At 40.9% G+C, this 21,253-nt stretch overlaps 1 protein-coding gene across 1 annotated transcript; it reads right to left on the minus strand.

Moving 5' to 3' along the window:
• Positions 1-2,563: 2,563 nt before the first annotated feature.
• On the minus strand, positions 2,564-8,216 carry snrpg (small nuclear ribonucleoprotein polypeptide G). Its single transcript, XM_034172079.1, has 4 exons — positions 8,074-8,216; positions 6,414-6,436; positions 5,086-5,210; positions 2,564-2,799 (listed from the first exon to the last, which is right to left on the minus strand). Exons 1-4 carry the CDS (start codon positions 8,103-8,105, stop codon positions 2,749-2,751), a joined length of 231 nt encoding a protein of 76 aa, XP_034027970.1. The 5' UTR covers positions 8,106-8,216; the 3' UTR covers positions 2,564-2,748.
• Positions 8,217-21,253: the final 13,037 nt, after the last annotated feature.

Here is a 21,253-nt window from a genome sequence, read left to right on the forward strand (position 1 = left end):
CTGTGTCAAAATAGATTAATGCCCACGCTTCTCCTTACAGGCATAGACTCATGAATCAGTTACAACACCAGAATGTTTCATTTTTCCATTTCAGCCAAAATTGTGCGAGGGAAAAATTTAAATCGTGCAATTTCCACTTTTCGCAAAAATACCCTCTAATTGACCACAAAAATCACCAGGTGAGCAATTGATTAAAAAATTGAAATTTCAACCATGCAATTATATGGATGTAAAGATGATATATACTAAATTTCAAGTTTGGGCAAGAAATAGTTCTATTGAAATTATTTTTTTTACAATAGGCAATATTGTGTGAAATCGCACATTGACTATATGGTGTTAAGTCTTAATCAATGGGCTAGAAATGTGAATATATATTTATTACATAATAACTATAATAATTATACAATTATTTTAACTTAGTAAAAAACTGTATTGCTGATGGATGCAACAGCACAGGGTACCCAAATGAATGATAATTTTGACAATCTCCCAGAAAAAGGTCAGGCTATATTTAGAATTTCCCAGAAGTTGGGATTAACTGAACAACCTAATTTCAACCTGGTTTCCCAGAAATAGGTCAAAGAATTTCTGGTAATTCTGACCATTGCCTAATCATATTCTCATCAATCATGGAGGCAAAATGTGCTCTAGGGTTGACTTTGCAAGATGAATGTCATCGAAAGACATTGTGTAAGACAGTTGGCTTTCACAATTTTGTTGATTTGAGTGATGCTGGTGCTCGCAAGTACAGTCTGAATGACAGTGATCAGAACAAAGTTGAGTCACTTCTCCCAGGGTTTTTGCACACATAACATGCATACTGATGACAAATATTATTACAGTAACTGATTTACTATTAGCCTTTTTGCCTGTGCTGTGTCTGCAGAAAAAACGTTTTCCTGTACATAACACAAGAACGGTTTTCGGACATGATGGCTTTGTTTGGTATACCTAGATTAAGAGCACTTTGTTTGCAAATGTGTGCATTTTAAAGATTATGTAGGAAATATTACTTGTTCACTGTGAATTTAACTATTAAATAAATATAAGAAATGAATCATTCAGGTAAACCTTGAAAGTATTTTTAGATTACACATGACATTGTATATCATGTGTTGTTGGATCTGTATTCATAAAAATTATGACTTTTCAGAAAAATTAAGAATATATATTTCTTGTCCAAACTTGAAATTTAGTATATATAATCTTTACATCCATATAATTGCATGGTTGAAATTTCAAATTTTTTTTATCAATTGCTCACCTGGTGATTTTTGTGGTCAATTATGGGGTATTTTTTCCAAAAATTGCAATTGCATAACTTCAATTTTTCTCTTGCATGCACAATTTAAGCTGAAATGCAAAACTGAAACATTCTGGCATTGGAACTAGTTCATGAGAATCTATGCCTGTAGAGAGAAATGTGGGTATTTATCCATTTTGACACAGTGCATGCTCAAAGTAAGACCGCATTTAGAAAACATACCGTTTTGGGCAGTTTTTAAGAACAGTTGGATAAAAAAATGAAGCCAGATATCATTGTTTTGATGCCAGATATGGGTTTTCCAGTATGATTTTGCCTAGGATAGTAAGTTTGAGGGGTTTCACTTAATTTGGCTAGGCTATATTGCTCTCCAAAGTTGGCCAGAAAGAGCTTTTTTCAAATACGAACAAAAATGCTGTGATTTTGAGCCAGCTCCTAAAGTATTAGAGCTGGCTCATTAAAACTTTGGGTATTTCTATTTCTCTGGCTGGGGAGCAAGTACAGTGTTTTTCACTTTTTTTTGGAGGGGGTCATGTGGGGTCCACTGGCTGACTTGGCATGGAATGACCCATCTTCCAGTCATTTTGCATAAATCGGTTGTATTTATTGTTAAAAAAAAAAAGATTGGTTGATTTCTATTTAATACTAACACTTTCTGTAATTGTGTATTTAACTAACCATTGTTTGCCGTTTCTGTACTCTGGCAAAATAGTTTCCTTCAGGATAAATTAAGTTGATTCTTTAAGGCTGTTTTTAATGCAAATAACCACAAACGTACACGAGCATGTGAACAGCAGCCACCTGTTTAATAGTTTCTTTTTTATCCTCACATGCATTAAAAAAAATTTGTTTGTATGACAGCATTTAGAACCTTTTATACAGTTTGATAAATGAGAGTCCTGAGGGAGCTCTTCAGTAAAACCACCTACCGAGGCTGTGGGTTGCAAGGAAAACCTGCCCTTTCATGACACAGTTACCCACATCTGCTCTCCTGAACAATTGATGACCCTTATTTCAGACATACTTTTAGAATTTTGGACAACCTGTAAAAGTATTTTCAATTAAGTTTTTGTTTGCGCAAGCCATACACCATATTTCTCGCCAGGAATTTACACAAAACTTGACTCAAACCATTTAAATGGGTTCAGTACTCTTCTTGTAAGGTCACTAAGGTCAAGGCAAAAAACAGCTACATATGTTTTACAAACACTAAACACTGCAATGTGGATGTATTAATTTGTTAATACCAACTGGCTACAGGATAATACCTTAGAGGCTGAAATCAACACAACTAAATACAAAGAAAAACATTTATTCACATTACACAAGTCAAAGCGGTTCCAAACAGATCTGCTCATGTAACTCACGTCTTAAAGAGGTGAAGCAGTGCTACACCAACGAACCACTGCTTCACCTCCTTCACAAAGAACTAAAAGTGAAAACAGAATATAGATGATTCTCTTCAACCATGATGACTTCTCTCATACTCTCTCCAAAGCCTCCAACATGATGATGCTGTTCCCCCTGATTACCTGAGAAACAAAACACTTCATTTAGCATAAGTTCACCTCTGGGAAATTAAATTTTAATAGATTCTTCTCAGTATATTAAATCACAGGCCTCTTGCAAATCAACAACTGTGCACCAGTTTTGCTCCATGGTTAGGATAAATTACAGGGAAATCAGAATATATTGCTTCCTCATTTTCAACTGAAAATCCTGAATAGTGAATTATTTCCTAATCCACAGGGATGAGCTCACACAAAACAAAATAACAGTTGGGTTACAACTAGACCTGTCACGATAATTACTGTATCGACTTATTGTTCAATATATAAAGATGAACACTATAATTTTTCTGGCCTTGATCGCCCTTTCTATGCGTGTTTGTTTCCATAAGTCACAAACATGTCAGCCACTTGCGCTGCTTCTGTCCTTCTCCTGCAGTTGTGCAGGGGGCGAGGTGAGCCCTGCTCTCTGTGTGAAACGAGGTGCTCATCACCTCATGCAGCAGTGAGGCAGCCAGTTAAAGCAAACTGACTACATTATTCCATCCAGAAAATTTGGACTAATAAATGGAACTGGCTAACTTACCCTTTTCTTACGAAATATGAACCTAGAAACCAAAGCGCACCGATCTACATTTGCATTGTATCACTGTCCCTGTATAAGATTGAACCGTGCTACACGCGTTTAAGCAAACTAATTCCAAAGGTGACGTTTTATACGAACTGATGTAAGAGGTCATGGATTGGTTGGACGCCGAATACCAACACTGCCTATGATAACTGTGAATCTGTGCAGTGAGGTTTTATGAGATCCTGCCATTTTGCGCAAAATCAAACAAACTTAACTGAGAAAATATCGAAGGCAGTCTGGTGCAATATATATATATATATATATATATATATATATAAAGGGGGGGGGGGGGTAAATAAATAAATAAAATTAAAAACAACAAACGGATGTAATCCAATTCATAAACGTTTCTCAAGGTGCCAAAGTGCCCGACGGCAGCTCTTTGCTAATGACTTGAGTCATGCTACTTACTGTATGTATGTTTTGAACATAGGCGCAAATGTTATATCCATCCAATATTGGTGTGCGTTTATATTATTTACAACCTATGTATAGCATGATATGGAACAAAATAATGAAATTTGCATCACTTTTAATTACTTAAATTCGCTCAAGTCATGGCTCTTTTAATAGACTAAAAAAAAAAACAACAACAAACAAACAAAAACAGACCATTCTTAAATTATTTTATTCCACTTTGCATAGGCCCATTGATGGCTGAGAAAGGCCTATCATAGGGAGAAAATGGCCCAATAGTTCACATACTGAGGGTTCATTAGCCCATACCACCCTTCTGAAATATGAATCAATGATTAAAGATTTTTTATTTTCAAACTTGAATTCCAATGTTGAATATTCTTGAGAATGGGGCACCATAGTCTTGTTTGCACCCTGCATGATATAGCAGGAATGGACCACTTACGGGGACCTTCGCTCCGTTGCGCAATATATACACATCGTACGTTCACACGGAAAAATGGCGTACTGTTTTGTTTTCGGCTGCAATCACCGAAGCAGTTGCGAAAAGTTTATTTTTTTCGTTTCCCAGTGAAGAAGAAAAGATGAGGCAGATGGGAGGTGTTATCTCGGTAAGTGTTAACCTACACGGCTAACCAGAGTAGCTCCGTTCTATTGCCTACAAAACCACCTCAACATGTTTGTGCTCCGGGTCATAAACAAACCGCAACACATGTCCACTTTCCCACTGCATCGTCACTTAAACCCATTGAAAATGCTGTGGCTTATCGCCAGGAAGTAGAGAAATTACATCATATGCGTCATATTTTACCCCTTTAGTGCCCGTCCTCAAACGAGACTGTGGTGCCCAATTAAAAGATCATTGCTATTTAAAAGGTTGTACTTGCATTTTATACTATATTACCATTATGACATAAATTGGTCTTAAATCATGAATGATCACTGAAAACAAATGTATAAAATTCAATTACAAGTTATTTCAACTATTTTTTTTTGTCAATTGCAAAAGTTAAATGACAAGAAATCAAGCAATGAAACCTACACTTAGCACCAGAGATACACTGGGGGTGGGGTGTCTGTTGGATTTACATAACTTAACATGATCAGAATGCACTCAAATAACATTTTTTTTCTCCTCATGCTTCTAACTGAGACACGAGAAAATTATATTATTTGGAAACATTCTGATCACATGTACAGATGTATATATTAAAGTCATGTTTTGCCCCCCTCAGCATAGGTAAGGCTTGGATGGTACTGACCACCATGCCAATGGTATTCTGTTGACCTCCTGGGCCCATCTCCAGGCAGTCGTCCACCACCAGGTTCATAAATGGGTCAAACCCTCGGAGGATACCTTGGACATGTCTGCCACCATTCAGCTTCACTAAAGAACACATAATACATCAGTGAAGAATGTCTAACAAAATGAAACAGAACAGAATGAAAACAAATCTGCACAACAGAATCTACATTTTAAAAAGTGTGCAAATCTATCTATCAAGACAGATGCTATGCCAACAGAAATCTACAGTTTGGATCCCATCTTCACCAAATTTGGTGTGCTGGTCACTGGGGCCAGTCTGGGTATATTTAAAAATGTGCTTGATTGTGCATTTAACAAAATATTCACGTTTTAATTTTTGAAGGGTGTAGGCTGGGACTTTGTGTATATTATTTCCACAAGTGCACAAAGCTGTGGTAGGAAGTGGAAGTATTGTTCCAAACATTTTATGTATTTTACAAAAATTTAACTTTACAAAATATTATAATCCTAACCCTTAGAAAAAAATAATTAAATAATTTGCAAAGTTTCTAGGCAGCTGTGACACTGGAAGCGCTTCCAGGAATGACAGTTATATTCAGGAGTATTTACAATAAATAAATAAATCACTTTTCCCTGGTTGGCAGGCTGTGTAGAGCACTGACTCATCTGAATGGCAACCCATCTTACCATCAAAGCAAAATGTGTAACTGACGCCAAAATGAATTGTATATAGGTTACCACGACAACAGGAATGACAAAATTTCCTTTGTTCATTTTGATGAATAATTGCACGATTATTTAAGGCAATGAGTAACACGGCTTTACAGCCTAAGATGTTTCTTTTATTTTGAAATTACCTGTGCTGAAGAGGAAATAAGTCACGTAATCGCACAACCCGGAAGGGCATGTGCGTAGAGCGGGAGAGAAAAAGACAAGGAAAGTCAGAGCAGTACGTAAAACTCAGATAAAGATACGGAATCTGCTTATGGTATCATTCTATTGCTGGTCAAACAGGCGCACACGGTAAAAGTTAATTTATAATGCTGTTTTTGTCTTGTTACAGCCAAAATGTGTGATTTAAGTTTAATGTCAATATGAATAAGAGTTTGAAATGTAGCATTTTGTCATTTTAGTTTTCACGGTGTTCCACGGGCGTTCCCCACGACTGTTCCATGGCTGTTACATGAGCTGCATAAAAGAAATAAATGTCTGTGGACATCAGTAAGGAGCATGAAGTCCTTTTGAGCAGACCAGCGTAGTTACAAAATGTGTGTTTTATTTTTTACGGAGTGTATCTATATGTTGGTTTTAAATTATACTTACAAGAAAGCTTCTTGTCCATAAACCTGAAAGAAGAAAGAAGACATTAGCCATGCAAGTACTGGCTCAGGAATGTTTTTTCTTGTTCAGACTAAAAAAGAAAAAAAAACACAAACAATAATTACCTCCACCAATGAAGTTGGGTGGAGGTTATGTTTTTCCATATACTGTAAATATTTTGTTTTTTTACCGGGTTTTCATATCCCGATAAGCAAGAACTGATTCAATTTTCAAGGCCGTAGGTTAAAGGTGAAAGTCAGGAAAAATCCCTATCCTTTAACATTGAAGGAATTTTCAAAAATTCATAACTGTCAAAAAAAAAAGAAAAAAAAAGAAAAAAAGATGGAATTTCTTTCATATTTGATAGCATTATGTAGGATGGTATCAAAAGAACAAAGTTTGATCTGGATTACAGATTTTGTGGCCATTTAAATTTAACATTGAAAACCCCATTTAATGTATATTTTACATTACATCTTAATCAAACGTGCCCCCAGTCACTCTCATATTTGAAACTGAGGTGTAGACTGGTACTATCACCTGAAAAAGTTTGATACAGATCTGATCTGGATTGTGGATTTTGTGGATGTGAAATTAATACTGACCCATCTGGTGCACATTTTGCATTATATCTCAATCAAAAGTGTCTCAATCACTCTCATTTCTAAGAATGAGGCACAAATTGGCAGACTCAATGAATACACTAAGACTGATCCGCATCTGATCCATACTGCAGATTTAGTGGCTATTTGATATTATTATCACTGACTGAGGTGTTGCTGGGCCGGTAGCATAGATTTACATTTACGCTACCTGGCTATACCTGCCCACAGTAACGGGCGGGTATCCCAATACCCACCTGCTGTGCATAAATTGAAGACGTCATAGCGCACACAGCTCAAGAACTGTCCGCAGACGAAAAGAAGGCAAGAAGTGTGTGTTGGTCCCAATATGGATATTACAGATGATTTTCTCATGGACAGTCCGACAATGAACAGCAGGCAAAGCAGCCAGCTTGATGAGGACGCACTGGCAAATTTGGAGAGCAGCGCAGTACCAGCTAACATAGTATCTGTCATTGCGGGCGACTGGGCATGGACAGAGGGCCTCTGAAAATGCATGCTATTGTATTATTAACAGTGAAAAGCCCTTTTGATCTATATTTTGTATTATATTTTAGTTTATAGAAGGGCACTTCTAGCAGGACTTTGACCTTATAAATTTTTTTTTCCAGGGTAAAAATTTGTGGAATTGTAAACTAGTGTTGGCGGAGGTTTGCTCTCTGTGCGCGGTGCTCAAGTTTACATATTTTTTTTTAAACAAAATTTAAGCAATTCTTTTTTTTTACTATTGAATTAGACATTTCTGCTGTTTTCAGCCCGTAAATCCACAAATTTCGACCAGAAATAGTACACATTGTACCTTTTTTTAAATGCTTAAAACCGTATTAAGGTACCACTCACAACCTATAATGAATACTATACTTTCTTGGTAAAATTAACAGGTTGGTGATGACAATTTTCTAAAGTGCTAATCTGTAGGCAGGCTAGCTCATGTTAGCTTGTCTTCAAAGAAAACAAAGCAGCCAGTAAGTGGTCCAGACGAACACAAACAGTTTCACAGTAATGACTCAAACCTTCGAGGAACACAGTCGATAACTTACTTTTTAAGCTCGGGTGGATGTGCTTTACTCATTTTGTTCCTGCTGAATACAAATCGACAGAAAGGTTCGTGTGATTTTCGTTTCACAAACCCGCGGAAGGAAAAATGTGCGTTGAACGGCCCGGAAGTCCACAGGCGGGATGCGCGCTACAGCGCCACCAACAGGCAAGGAAGAAGTTTTTCACATACGTGTTTCAACAAGGTTTCGGCTTGAGCTTCTTTGTCAACAAAAACGCCAATATTTTACATTAGACTGTAAACGATGTTAACATAAATTATCAGTAGTGGAAACAAAGTAAGTACATCCTCACCACCCCAAGACAAAACAGTTAGTAAATCAAAAATGGCAATTTCAGGCTCCATGTGTACTATAAACAAGTAATATAAATATAATAATTTATTGAAAAATGACTGTCTGTTACTGGAAACCATTTTAAAACTGCTCAAGTAATAAGTTAAAAGGACTTCTTTCCATCTTTCCTGAACAGCTGTGGCTTCCGTTCATTTTGGCATGTTACAGTAAACCACTATGATTTTAAGGTTTTTCATGAAAGAGATTCTATTTTATTTACATATCTTTTGCAGTCTTTTCTGCAGTATTTAACCAAATGAGAGCACTTGGAGTGCCCACAATGGACTTTTTTGTTGTTGTTGTTTTATGCCCCATTCCACTCCTGGTAACAAATGTGGGTCATAACACAACTTCCTTGGAGGAGGATTAATAGATATATTTTATACCTGCCCAGAATGCCTGCCTACCTCTACACATTTTTATACACACACACACATATATATATATATATATATATATATATACATATATATATATATATATATATATATATACTAGCTGAGTTACCTGTTCTACGCACAGGTAATAGAGAAGAATTTTAACCATGTCACTGCATATTTCATGTCACTTTGGCTAAGGTGTAGTAAGTTGCACTGCATTGTGTGTATGTTGCCATCATTAATTTTCATAGAGAAATTTGTGACATTCATGACACTCAAGTGAATGATGACAAAAAGTGATAGCATGACTGCAATGCTGTGGGCTATATAATTTTCTTAGTGTCTCTGCAGATGTTTCCCCAGCTCTATTACATTGCATCTATTTAGCACTTGGGGTTTTATGACCTAATGCCCCTTACTTCTTGGGAGGCATATCGACAGTCTGCATGCTGTACGCAGCAGGTACATTTTAAGTAAAACAACGCACACCTTAACTTGCATGCAGTACGTACTGACCCGTATGGATTCTAATTAAAGTCCACCTTCACCAGCTTCTACTATGTAGTAAGCAAAGTGTGATACTTGCTACCTGACCCGAGTACCATGTGAACAGTGAAAATAAGGGCTCCAGTGAGTGGGTCATGATCTAATATATAAGGCTGACCGTGTGTGTGTTCGCGCATGTACGCTTTCAACCTAAGGTTCCCAGTGACCTCCCACTTGGTGCCCCCAGTCACCATACCAAGTTTGGTCTTGATTGCTTAATTATTGTGGAAGTTCACACCGAACACATACACTAGCTGAGTTACCCGGGTCCACCAATCCGGATCCAGATCACCTCCAAAATTCAGTTGAGTCTTCCATGCCCTAATATCTAGCTGGTGAATTGTCTTATTTATCAGTTTATTGTTATTTTTGAGTCTGTGTGCCGAATAAAGTCATTCAGTTCATTCCATTTGTGGTGCAAATTTGGTGAGAATCTGTGAAGTACATTTGAAGTAATCATTCACATCTTATACAAAGTGAATCCTGATCCAGAACCCGGATTTATATCTGTATCACCTCCAAAATACTGGGAAGTCTTCTGTGTCCTAATATGTATCTGTTGTGCAAATTTGGTGAGAATCTGTGAAGTAGTTTTGATGTAATCCTTCAAAGCCTATATGAAGTGAATCTTGATACAGAATCCAGATCTGGATCTGGATCACCTGCAAAATTCTGGGGAGTCTTCCGTGTCCTAATATATATAAATTGTGCAAATTTGGTGAGAATCCATGAAGTCATTTTGACGTAATCCTTCAAAGCGTATATAAAGTGAAATCTTGACCCAGAATCTGGATCTAGATGCGGATCCGGATCACCTCCAAAATTGATTGGAGTCTTCCCTGGCATAATATGTATCTGTGTTGAAAATTTGGTGAGAATCTGCAAAGCAGTTTTGACGTAATGCTTCAAAGCTGATATAAGGTGAATCTTGATCCAGAATTCGGATCCAGATCTGGATCAACTCCAAAATTCAGTGGAGTCTTCTATGTCCTAATATCTATGTGGTGCAAATTTGGTGAGAATCTGTGAAGTAGTTTTGAAGTAATCATTCAAATCCTATACAAAGTGATATCTTGATCCAGAATCCGGATCACCCTCAGTGTTTCAGTAGAGTCTTCCATGCCCTAATATTTATCTGTGGTGCAAATTTGGTGAGAATCTGTGAAGTAGTTTTGACGTAATCTTTCAAAGCCTATATAGAGTGAAATCGATCCAGAATCCAGCTCTGGATCACCTCCAAAATTTATTGGAGTATTCCCTAGTGTAATATGTATCTGTGTTGAAAATTTAGTGAGAATCCGTGAAGTAGTTTTGATGTAATCCTTCAAAGCCAGTATAAAGTGAATCTTGATCAGGAATCCAGATTCAGATCTGAATCACCTCCAAAATTTAGTGGAGTCTTCCGTGGCCTCATATGTATCCGTGGTGAAAATTTGGTGAGAATCCATGAAGTAGTTTTGACATAATTCTTCAAAGCCTATATAAGGCTGACTGTGTGTGTGTGTGTGTGTGTGTTTGCGCACATGCGCTTTCAACCTAAAGGCACCAGTGACCTCCCCCTTGGTGCCCCCAGTCACCATACAAAGTTTGGTGTTGATTGCTTAATTAATACAGTATGTGTGATGGACTGTATGTATATCGCTTGCAGTGTGATTGACAGCTTGAATAGCCAATCGGATTGAAGGGGTGTGCTAAGTTAGGTTGAGAGTATTTCGTTTTAGAGTGAGAATAGTTTCACTAGACAAATGTGGATAAAAAAAACTGTGATTATGTCCGCGTGTGTGCTTTTAAAACAACCACACACTGTTGTGACAACCACATTTTTTAAAGAAAGAAGTAACTCCACAACATCTCCTGTGCATTCTAATCGGTGCCCCCTGGCGGTCACAAAGCCATAAAGAACCAGGCACATTCGCTCCCCCCTAGACATTTGGTGCCGAAATCTGGGAAAGTGTGGCCACCATGGACTGAGCAGAGATGTATACAGACCAGAGTCACCCTCCGCGCGACTCAGGTGCGAGGCCACGTTGAGAGAGACGGCCACCTGTGTGGATGCAGGATTATATTGCCTCTCCCCCTGCACAGCAACACTCATATTCCCACAAGGAGAGATCAGTGGAGAGGAATGCCAGGATGACACTTCTCACACCTCCACGGCTGATATACGATTGGGATGCTCTGTGGGGAGCAAGAGGTACGAATCCATATGAAGATGAAAACTCACTCCCATTACCTACTAGCACACCATTTTACCATAGACAGCGGCCATCTGCAGAGGAACCACCTGAAACCCTGATGTTACTACACAGTGTGCTTGAAGAAAATCAGAGGATGCAAAGACAAATAATGGAGATGCAGTGGCAGCTTGACACCAGACCAACACGTCCACCTCAACCATCCATGTCTACACCCAGGCCAGCTTCTACCCATCCTCAAGTCGCCGGGCAACCTACACACCAGGATCATGACCAGTCTCAGCCTCCTCCTGCTGCCCAGCCCGGTACATTCATGTTACCTCCAGATGCTGATGATGATTGGCCACCACCACTTCCGCCTGTAGCAGAAGAGTTTATTGACAGGTCCCTGCCACCATCACCCCACAATGTAATGGCTGAGCTTACAGAGAGGTTGAAAACGGTGAGGACCACAGAACACCCACTCACAAATGTGCACGGCTCCTCAGTTGATATGTTGGCAACAGGGTACTGTCTCTCCTACACTCCAACCCAGTGTGAATCAGAGCACAGTAGGTTACCTCCTCTCACCCAGCATGAGACAGTGTATCGGGGTCCAAAGCCTACTATCCCTGCATTCACCAAGGGAGATCACAGAGTTTGCTAGGCTTAAAGTAGCCCTGGAAAACCTACTGCCTGAAGATTCAACAGAGCATTTTAAATATCAGATACTGTTAGATCATTTGCAGCATGAAGATGCTCTACTCATCCCTGACTCCTACATCAACTCCATGCAACCCTACACTGACACGATGGCCAGCCTGAGAGAAAGGTATGGGCAGTCCCACCAGTTGGCTCTCTGAAAGATAGCTGACCTGATGGAGTCCCCTAATGTCGATCGTGGAGATACTACAGGCTTCCAGCATTTTGCCCTAAGAGTGAGGGCACTGGTGGGTTTGTTGGAGCAACTGGGAGAAAGTGGGCAAACATAGCTTAGCCGTGGGTCACATGTAACACGCTTATTGTCAAAGCTGCCACAAATATGAGGGCAAAGTTCAAAAGGTTCCTGTCACAATCCCCAGTCTCCTGCACTTCTCTGACTGGCTTAATTATGAGCTGAAGATACAAGAGACAGTGTATGAGCCATTGCAGTGAACTAAGCAGCTGCCATGAGCATAAATCAGTATGCCGTCATGGAAGCAAGGGTAACAGGAAAGTCAGCATCTTTCACACTACAAATAAGCCCAGTGATGCCTCCCCCGCAGAGCAGACACAGGTCAGCCCTAAGAAGTCAGAGAAGACTGCATTCTGCCCTTATTGCACTACCTTGACCAGTGTGCTAACTTTGCCCTGCTGACTGTAGAACAAGTGACAGCATGGATCAAGTCCAACAAAAAAAAAAAATGCTGCGCTGCAGTTGCTCACACCAAGTGGCACAATGTCGAATGAAGGTCACCTGTGCAAAGTATAAGGGAAGATACCTGTAAGTTTTACACAAGCTAAATCTGAAGCCCTCAACAGAGAAAGTTCTTCACCCATGCAGCTCAACTAATGAAGTGCTGTACCTGGATAAACGATCCGGCTTCAGTCAAGTTCTGCTTAAGATTAGCAGGGTGCTTCTGCGAAAAGGTGAGCACTCTTTAGAAATTTATGCAGTACTGGATGATGGGTCAGAGCGGACTATCCTCCTCCCTGCAGCAGCTCAGAGCCTCCAACTCAGTGGTAAGCCAGAATAACTCACTCTCAGAACAGTTCGACAGGATGTGAGAGTTGTACACGGCACAGCAGTGTTATTCAACATTTCCCCCGCTGACCAGCCACACAAGACCTTCAAAATAGCAGACCCATTGAGCTTCGCCCAACACACATACTCAGTTGAGGCACTTCAAAGAAAGTACAAGCACCTGCGAGGTCTCCCACTTCCAGCGATGAACAGAATGCGCCCCTTGCTGCTGATAAGCTCAGACTACCCTCACCTCATCACTCCACTGGCACCTGTGTGGCTGGGATGTCCTGGAGGCCCTGTAGCCATCAAAACAAAGTTAGGATAGACACTTCAGGGGCCAATTAAGAATGGCCGACAACAGCCTGCAGCTCAGCAGTGTCTACACATCTCCACCTCGCCACCTTCAGTGGAAATCCTACGAAAAGTGGAGAAGCTGTGGCAATTAGATATCCTCCCCTACCGCAGTGAAAAGCTGGTAGTGCGCTCCAGACAGGATCAGGTAGCAATACAACTGTTGGAAACTAAAACCACCAGTGGCGGTCCTAGAGTGATTTACTCCCCGGGCGAAACCCCCTGCATGCCCCCCCGCACACACTAACGTGGCCACCACCTCTGCCCCACCACCCATGAAAACACTAACTTCGTCCAGAACACCCACAATCCCACAAATTAACTCACAACAGCTATTTTCAAGAACAAATTTCCGGTTTTAATGACTACTGCAATAACAAACACAACGAAACAATAATTACTTCAATAAAGTTTTTTAAACATAAAAAAACAAAAACAAAAAACTCAGTGACTTCACATTACAACTATGTACAGTACAGGTATTTAAGAAAGCACAACTGCACTACAGCACCACCCAATGGGCAAAATATTGCACGTCATTCAGTTTTACCAACAGAGTGCACTTTGCATTATCATAGAGTACCATTCACCATAATGAACAAGACTTAAACCTCCATTAAAGTCGTACCATATAAATAACAAAAGAAGTTAAACAATCTGTATATTACAGAATACCATGAAGTGACAAAAAATGTACAAAGAACCCCACTATATACATTAAAGTGGCAAAAATGGTAAAGCGCAATCATGTATCATAAATGAACTAACGACAGAGGTAAATTCTATACCCATTACTGTACACATAAGAAGAAATAACAAACACTATTGTGTATCATAAGTAACAGGAAGCAACAAGTGAAGAAGTTAACACTCTTTAAAGGCAAAAATGGCAAACCACAATAATTTGTCATAAATAACAAGAAGTGCAAAAGAAGTAAGAGGAAAACAGTCTATATACAAAAGTTTGCAGGAGGGCATCATAATTGTTTGCCACAGTGCTCACTATCCGTGATGTGAAATTCCATCGAGTAGGAGCATTTCTGGGCAACCTTGAGCAGCCTGCAGACTCAAAAAAAGACATCCTCTGTGTGGATTTTGAGAAAAATGTGGCAAACCCAGAGAGTGATGCAAAAAATATTCTGCACTCAGATAAGCATTTTTCTTTCGAAATTGGGCACCTGATAGCTTTGATCATTTCCTATCCATGATTAAGTCTTGTTTTGACCACTTCCTCGTCCAAACATTGAATGATTCCCCCCTCCCCCCTGCACAAGATGAGGGGAGCGCTCTGCCGTAACGTAACCACGAACTCCCCCGTCAGGACAACCCCACCCCGGTTTTATTTTTATTTATTTTTTTGACAGGTTTTTTTTTTTTCCGCACGCTCGTGCCCCCCCCGCGATGCCGCCCCGGGCGCCTCCAGGACCACCCCTGAAAACCACCAGTGTCATCCAGGGAGTCCAGCGCTACGCCCCCAAAGAGGCTGTAATAGCCAACCTCCACAACACAGAGAAGAGGTTAGTAAAGGACCCTGAGAGAGCTAGTGCCTACTGTGCTGAGATCGACAAACTGGAGAAAGCTGGCTATGTGGTGAAGGTCCCAGAAGAAGCGCTCGACAGCACGAAGAAGATGTGGTTCATTCCACATCATATGGTGAGCCACAATGGGAAAATAGGATTGTCTTCAACTGCTGTTCCTGCTATAAAGGGGACAGCTTCAATGAGCTGCTGCTGCCAGGGCCCACTCTCACAACCAGTCTGCTGGGGGTGCTGTTGCACTTCAGAGAGCATCCGATTGCTGTAAGCAGTAATATAAAAAGGCATGTTCCATCAAATAAGGCTGTTAGTGGACAAACAAAAAATATTGTTGGCTGCATGGTGGTTTTGACCTGAGACAATGGGCCGGTAATTCCCCAGACACCATCAAACACCTGCCCAGGGAAGCCCGATCTGACAGCAGTGAGCTGTGCCTGAAGGAATCAAGCATCAAACCACAAGAACTGGCCCTGGGAATGCATTGGCTCTGCCACTCTGACACCTTAAGGTACAACATCTACAGAGTTTTGGCTCATCTGTATGACCCTTTGGGGTTTATTATTCCCTTCACAACACAAGCCAAAGTCTTAGTGCAGCGTTTGTGGGACAAACAGCGAGAGTGGGACGACCCATCCCTGCCTGAGGAGGTGCTGCAGCAGTGGTCAGAGTGGGAAAGAGTTACAGCATCTGTCCCAGATTATGTTGCCACACTGTTATGACAGTCCTGCCATAAACACAAGCAGCTGTCTCAGAGACATTCACGTGTTTGCCAACGCATCAGAGAAAGTCTACGGTTTGGTGGCTTACATGCGAACAGAGGACTCGAAAGGTGAGGTGGAGGTGTCCTTCCTCACATTTCGATGCAGAGTGGCCCCGAAAAACCAACAGTCGATGCCCAGGTTGGAGCTCTACGCAGCTCTGACAGCTGCCCAACAATTTGCACTGCTTCAATGAGAGCTGACTGTGAGTATAAACAGCACCACCCTCTGGACAGATTCCACCACCGTCCTCACCTGGTTGTAGTCAGATTCCTGTAGATTTAAGGTGTTTGTAGGAACTTGAGATTTGGGAGCTCTGCATTTAATCATTAGTGATCGATCTCTGCTCCCCTCCACAGCATATCTTTTTCCTGGTTCTCTATCTCAGCCCCAACCAGTCCCAGCAGAAGACTGCCCCTCCCTGAGCCTGGTTCTGCTGGAGGTTTCTTCCTGTTAAAAGGGAGTTTTTCCTTCCCACTGTAGCCAAGTGCTTGCTCACAGGGGGTCGTTTTGACCGTTGGGGTTTTACATAATTATTGTATGGCCTTGCCTTACAATATAAAGCGCCTTGGGGCAACTGTTTGTGATTTGGCGCTATATAAAAAAATTGATTGATTGATTGATTGACAGACCCTCAGAATTGGAGATATGTGATTTCATCACAAAACCCTGCTGATGATGTCACTCGGGGTAAGACATTGCTGGAGCTGTCCAACAATGGCGGGTGGAGAAACGATCCAGCGTTCCTCCTGCAAGCTACAGAATTCTGGCCCACTCAGCCAGTTAGAGAGGAGACAGAAAACGACACTGAAGTATGCAAACCCGCCGTCTCCTGTCTGACAACGAATACTACTAAGACTACTCTGCAGTAACAGGCTGACCATTGCTCCTCATTTGCTGAACTACTAGAAGCTGTAGCGCATGCCAGTCATGGAGCAGCAGCAGGACAAAACACACAGTCTGCTACAAACTACAAGGAAGCAGAGAGAAAAATCCTGCGACAGTCTCAGCAAGACAGCTTTCCAGAAGAGTGCAGCCTGCTGAGTGCTAACAAACCAGTTCCCACCAGTCCACTCTTAACCCTGGCACCCAAGCATGACCCCAGTGCAGGGATTATTAGAGTTGGAGGCAGACTGTCGTAGCGACTAGTTAGAACCTGATGCCATTCACCCTGTGGTCCTGGACTCCCGCCATAAAGTCACCCAACTCCAACTCATCATTCATGACACAGACAAGGCTCTACGTCACCCCGGCTCAGTGCCTCTTTGCAGAGCTAAGGCGCAAGTGTTGGATCCTGTGGGGGCGAGAAGCAGTCAAAAAACACCACCGCTCCTGTCCAGACTGTCAGCAGTGGAGGGTGATGCCAACTGTGCCCAAGATCACAGACCTTCCAGAGGCAAGCTTAAGACTGCTAAAGCCACCCTTCTTCTCTACAGGAGTAGACTGTTTTGGGCCCTTTGTCATCAAAATGGGCCGTCGAGTTGACTAAAGGTGGGGCATCATATTTAAGTGCGTAACAACGCGAGTTGCGCCCTTATTCTCTCTAGTTTGGACCATGACTCATTTCTGATGGCCCTCCCAAGATTTATTGCGAGAAGAGGCAAGCCAGGGGAGTTGCTTTCCGATTAGGGAAGAAAGGGTTAGGGAGGAGGTGAGCAAGAGCTCCGAGAAGCCTTTGAAGCATTACAACCTGCACTTAGTGACACTGTGGCAGTTCACCCCAAACACAAACCATGCCACATACAAACATCCATCCATTTTCTTCTGCTTTATCCGGAGTCAGGTCGCAGGGGCAGCAGATAAAGCAAAGCCGCCCAGGCCTCCCGATCCACACACACCTCCCCCAGCTCCTCCGGGGGAACCCCGAGGCATTCCATACAAACATACATTGCTTTTTATATATGTAGATACAGTGCCCTCCAAAAGTATTGGAACACTTGGCATTTCACACTTTAATTTGTTTATGCAGTTTCAAATACAAAAAATAAAGATGTGTAAAATGATCTTCCTTAAACTCAGACTGAAAGCAAATCCCTAGAACTTGATATAAATTAAATAAATATTTCAAAGCCAAGATTATGGGTTGCATAAGTAATGGGCCCCTTTAGTATAATACCTGTAAATAATCTGTTTTATTGCCAGTTTTCGTTAGACAAATCAGGAGATAGATACATGAACATTTCCAAGTCACTGAATATGTCTTGGATTTTATTACATCAAGAAATACATGGCACTATGGCACCCTGACAGTTCTCAAAAACTGAGTGACTGTGCAAGAAGAGTGGCTTCTGTGGCTATGATTGGAGAAATTGTGCAGAGTGCATGTTTTGCATTTTGTATCACCAGTTATACAGCTTCATGATGAAGTGGAATAGAGGAGGATTTTCTTTAAAAGAAGACCTGGAAGTTCAGCTACAATTTGCCAGAAGGTACATCTGAGATGCAAGCCTAGATTTGATGTTTAAGAATATTCAGTGACTTGGAAATGTTCATGCATCCATCCCCTGACTTGTCTGAAGAAAATTGGCAATAGAATTGATTATTTACAAGGGCCCATTACTTATGGAACCCATCATCTTGGCTTTTATATTTTTTTATCTAGTTGTAGAGATTACATTCCAGTTTGAGTTTAAGGTAGATCACTTTAGAAATTTTATTTTTTGTATTTGAAATTGCATAAACATAAAAATGTGTGAAACAGCATGTGTGCATATATATATATGCATACTGAACAAAAATATAAACACTTGGTTTTGCTCCCATTTTTCATGAGCTGCACTCAAAAGATCTAAAACATTTTCTATACATTGAAAATCTTTCTCTCAAATATTGTTCACAAATCTGTCAAAATCTGTCTTTGTCAAGATAATCCATTCCACCTCACAGGTGTGGCATATCAAGATGCTGTTTAGACAGCATTTTTATTGTGTAGGAGTGCCTTAGGCTGACCACAATAAAAGGCTACTACGAAATGCTCCGTTTTATCACAGCACAATCCCACAGATACTGCAAGTTTTGAGGGAGCGTGCAATTGGCATGCTGGCTGCAGGAATGTCCTCCAGAGCTGTTGCCCGTGAATTGAATGTTCATTTTTCTACCATAAGCCGTCTCCAAAGGCGCTGCAGAGAATTTGGCAGTACATCCAACCAGCCTCACAACCGCAGTCGTGTAACCACACCAGCCCAGGACCTCCACATCCAGCATGTTCACCTTCAAGAGACCAGCAACCCAGACAGCTGCTGCAATAACCGTGTTGTAGATCCAAAGAATTTCTACACAAACTGTTAGAAATCATCTCAGGGAAGCTCCTCTGTATACTTGTCATCCTCATTGGGGTCTCAACCTGTCTGCAGTTCGTCATCGTAACAAACTTAAGTGAGCAAATGCTCACACTCAATGGCATCTGGCTGCTGATCAACTCTATGCGAAGATGTGTTGCACTGTGAGGCAAATGGTGGTCACACTAGATACTGGTTTTCCAACCCAACCACCACCCCAATAAAGCAAAACCACATTTTAGAGTGGCCTTTTTTGGTGGCCAGCCTAAGGCACACCTGTGCAATCATGCTATCTAATTAGCATCTTGATATGTCACACCTGTGAGGTGGGATGGATTATGTCAGCAAAGAAGCGCTCAGTACAAATTTAGACAGATTTGTGAACAATATTTGAGAGACATAAGTCTTTTGTGTATATACAAAATGTATTAGATCATGAAAATGGAAGCAAAAACAAGTGTTTACATTTTTGTTCAGTGTATATATATATATATATATATATATATATATATACACACACACACACACACACACACACACACACACAGTAAACAATAATACAAAAAAAGAAAATCAGTGTCAGGCACCACGGTAGCTTCGTGGTTACCACTGTTGCCTCACAGCAAGGTCATGGGAACGATCCCCACCTGTGGTCTTTCTGTATGGAGTTTGGATGTTTTCCCCATGTGTGTGCGGGTTCTCCCCGGGTGCTCTGGCTTCCTCCCACATCCAAAGACATGCAGGTTCAATGGACTGAGAACTGTAAATTGTCTGTAGGTGCAGGTGTGATGTGTTTGTCTATATGTGGCCCTGCAACAGACTGGCGTCCTGTCCAGGTTGTACCATGCCTCATGCTCTATGACTGCTGGGATGGGCTCCAGCCCCGCCATGACCCTTCATTGGAATAAGTGGTTGAAGATGACTGAGTGCGAAATCAAAATCTTTCCTTCAGATGACCTGCGAAGGAACAGGACAGAAAACTTTACTACTTTGACAGAGGTAAGAAAGGGAAAATCAGTACACCGGACACCAATAAACCATGACAACACTCAGTTTTAATTCAGAGATAAACTGATTTACAAAAAGATCTCAAAGTCAACTCTTCAAGTCTTATGAAATTATCTAAATTTTCACAGTTACATCTTCAAAACAGTAGCAAAATATAAGGAAAAAAGAAAATCCTACTGACTCTTTCTCCAAAGTGTACTTCCCACAGACATACATAAGGGCTGCCATCATTGTGTTTGCATAGCTAGTGCCGGCCAACATCACACCATATTCTCACAGGATACAACAACTTCACAGATGTTTTGTATGGAGATCAGATTTGTTCATTGAACATTTTCATTTCATATGGTACTGCCATGAAATAAATATGCATGCAGTTGCTGACAACTACAGTATGTTGGAATCCCAGAAGCACATGAAAAACTATGTCCATGTTTGCATGTCTTTGTATTTTCGTTCAGAATTAGGCAAAACAAAAATCTGCAAACACACTGTAGCCTTGACTAGCACACAGAACCTCCATCTGCTACTTCATGCTGTACTACAAGTGAAGGCGCAAAAAACAAAATCCAATCCAGATCGGTTTTAAAGAAAGATAAGATTACCAGGTCTGCAGGTTTCTACCTTCCCTTTCCTTGCCTAAATAGCAAGGAAATAAATATAAAAAGAAGCTGACCCAAGTAACAGTACATTTTGTTTGATAATTAAATTACAAACCAGATATCCGGCAGTGCTGTGGCTAAACTGTACCACATGTTCTGACACGTTTACCAGTAAATTATTGAGGCTCATTGCTAATGGTACAATAGAGTGAACCTGCCAAACACACGCCTATGCATATTCTCAGGTTGCTACTGGTTTAAATTCCATTGTGGTAAGAAAAGGAAATGGACCGTTGAATGCTTTCATTTCATTTCAGAGTTGGCTGCCAGACGTTTTTCTCTAATTAACATTAATATAATAAACGGTGCCTCCACCACAGGCCACAACTACACAGCTTTCCTGAGTCCAAGAGGAGGCTTATTTATTGAGGCACACAAGGAACACACACACACACTCTACACTGACTGTAG

The sequence above is a fragment of the Thalassophryne amazonica genome, chromosome 6 (genome assembly GCF_902500255.1).
Source record: "Thalassophryne amazonica chromosome 6, fThaAma1.1, whole genome shotgun sequence".
NCBI classification, from domain to species: domain Eukaryota; kingdom Metazoa; phylum Chordata; class Actinopteri; order Batrachoidiformes; family Batrachoididae; genus Thalassophryne; species Thalassophryne amazonica.

Excerpts from the sequence above, each read along its gene's own strand:
- snrpg (XM_034172079.1), bottom strand. The coding sequence starts at position 8,105 with ATGAGTAAAGCACATCCACCCGAGCTTAAAAA. Across the intron at positions 5,211-6,413 it reads TATGGACAAGAAGCTTTCTT|TGAAGCTGAATGGTGGCAGA; the intron begins GTAAGTATAATT and ends TGTGTTCTTTAG. Across the intron at positions 2,800-5,085 it reads AGAATACCATTGGCATGGTG|GTAATCAGGGGGAACAGCAT; the intron begins GTCAGTACCATC and ends TTTGTTTCTCAG.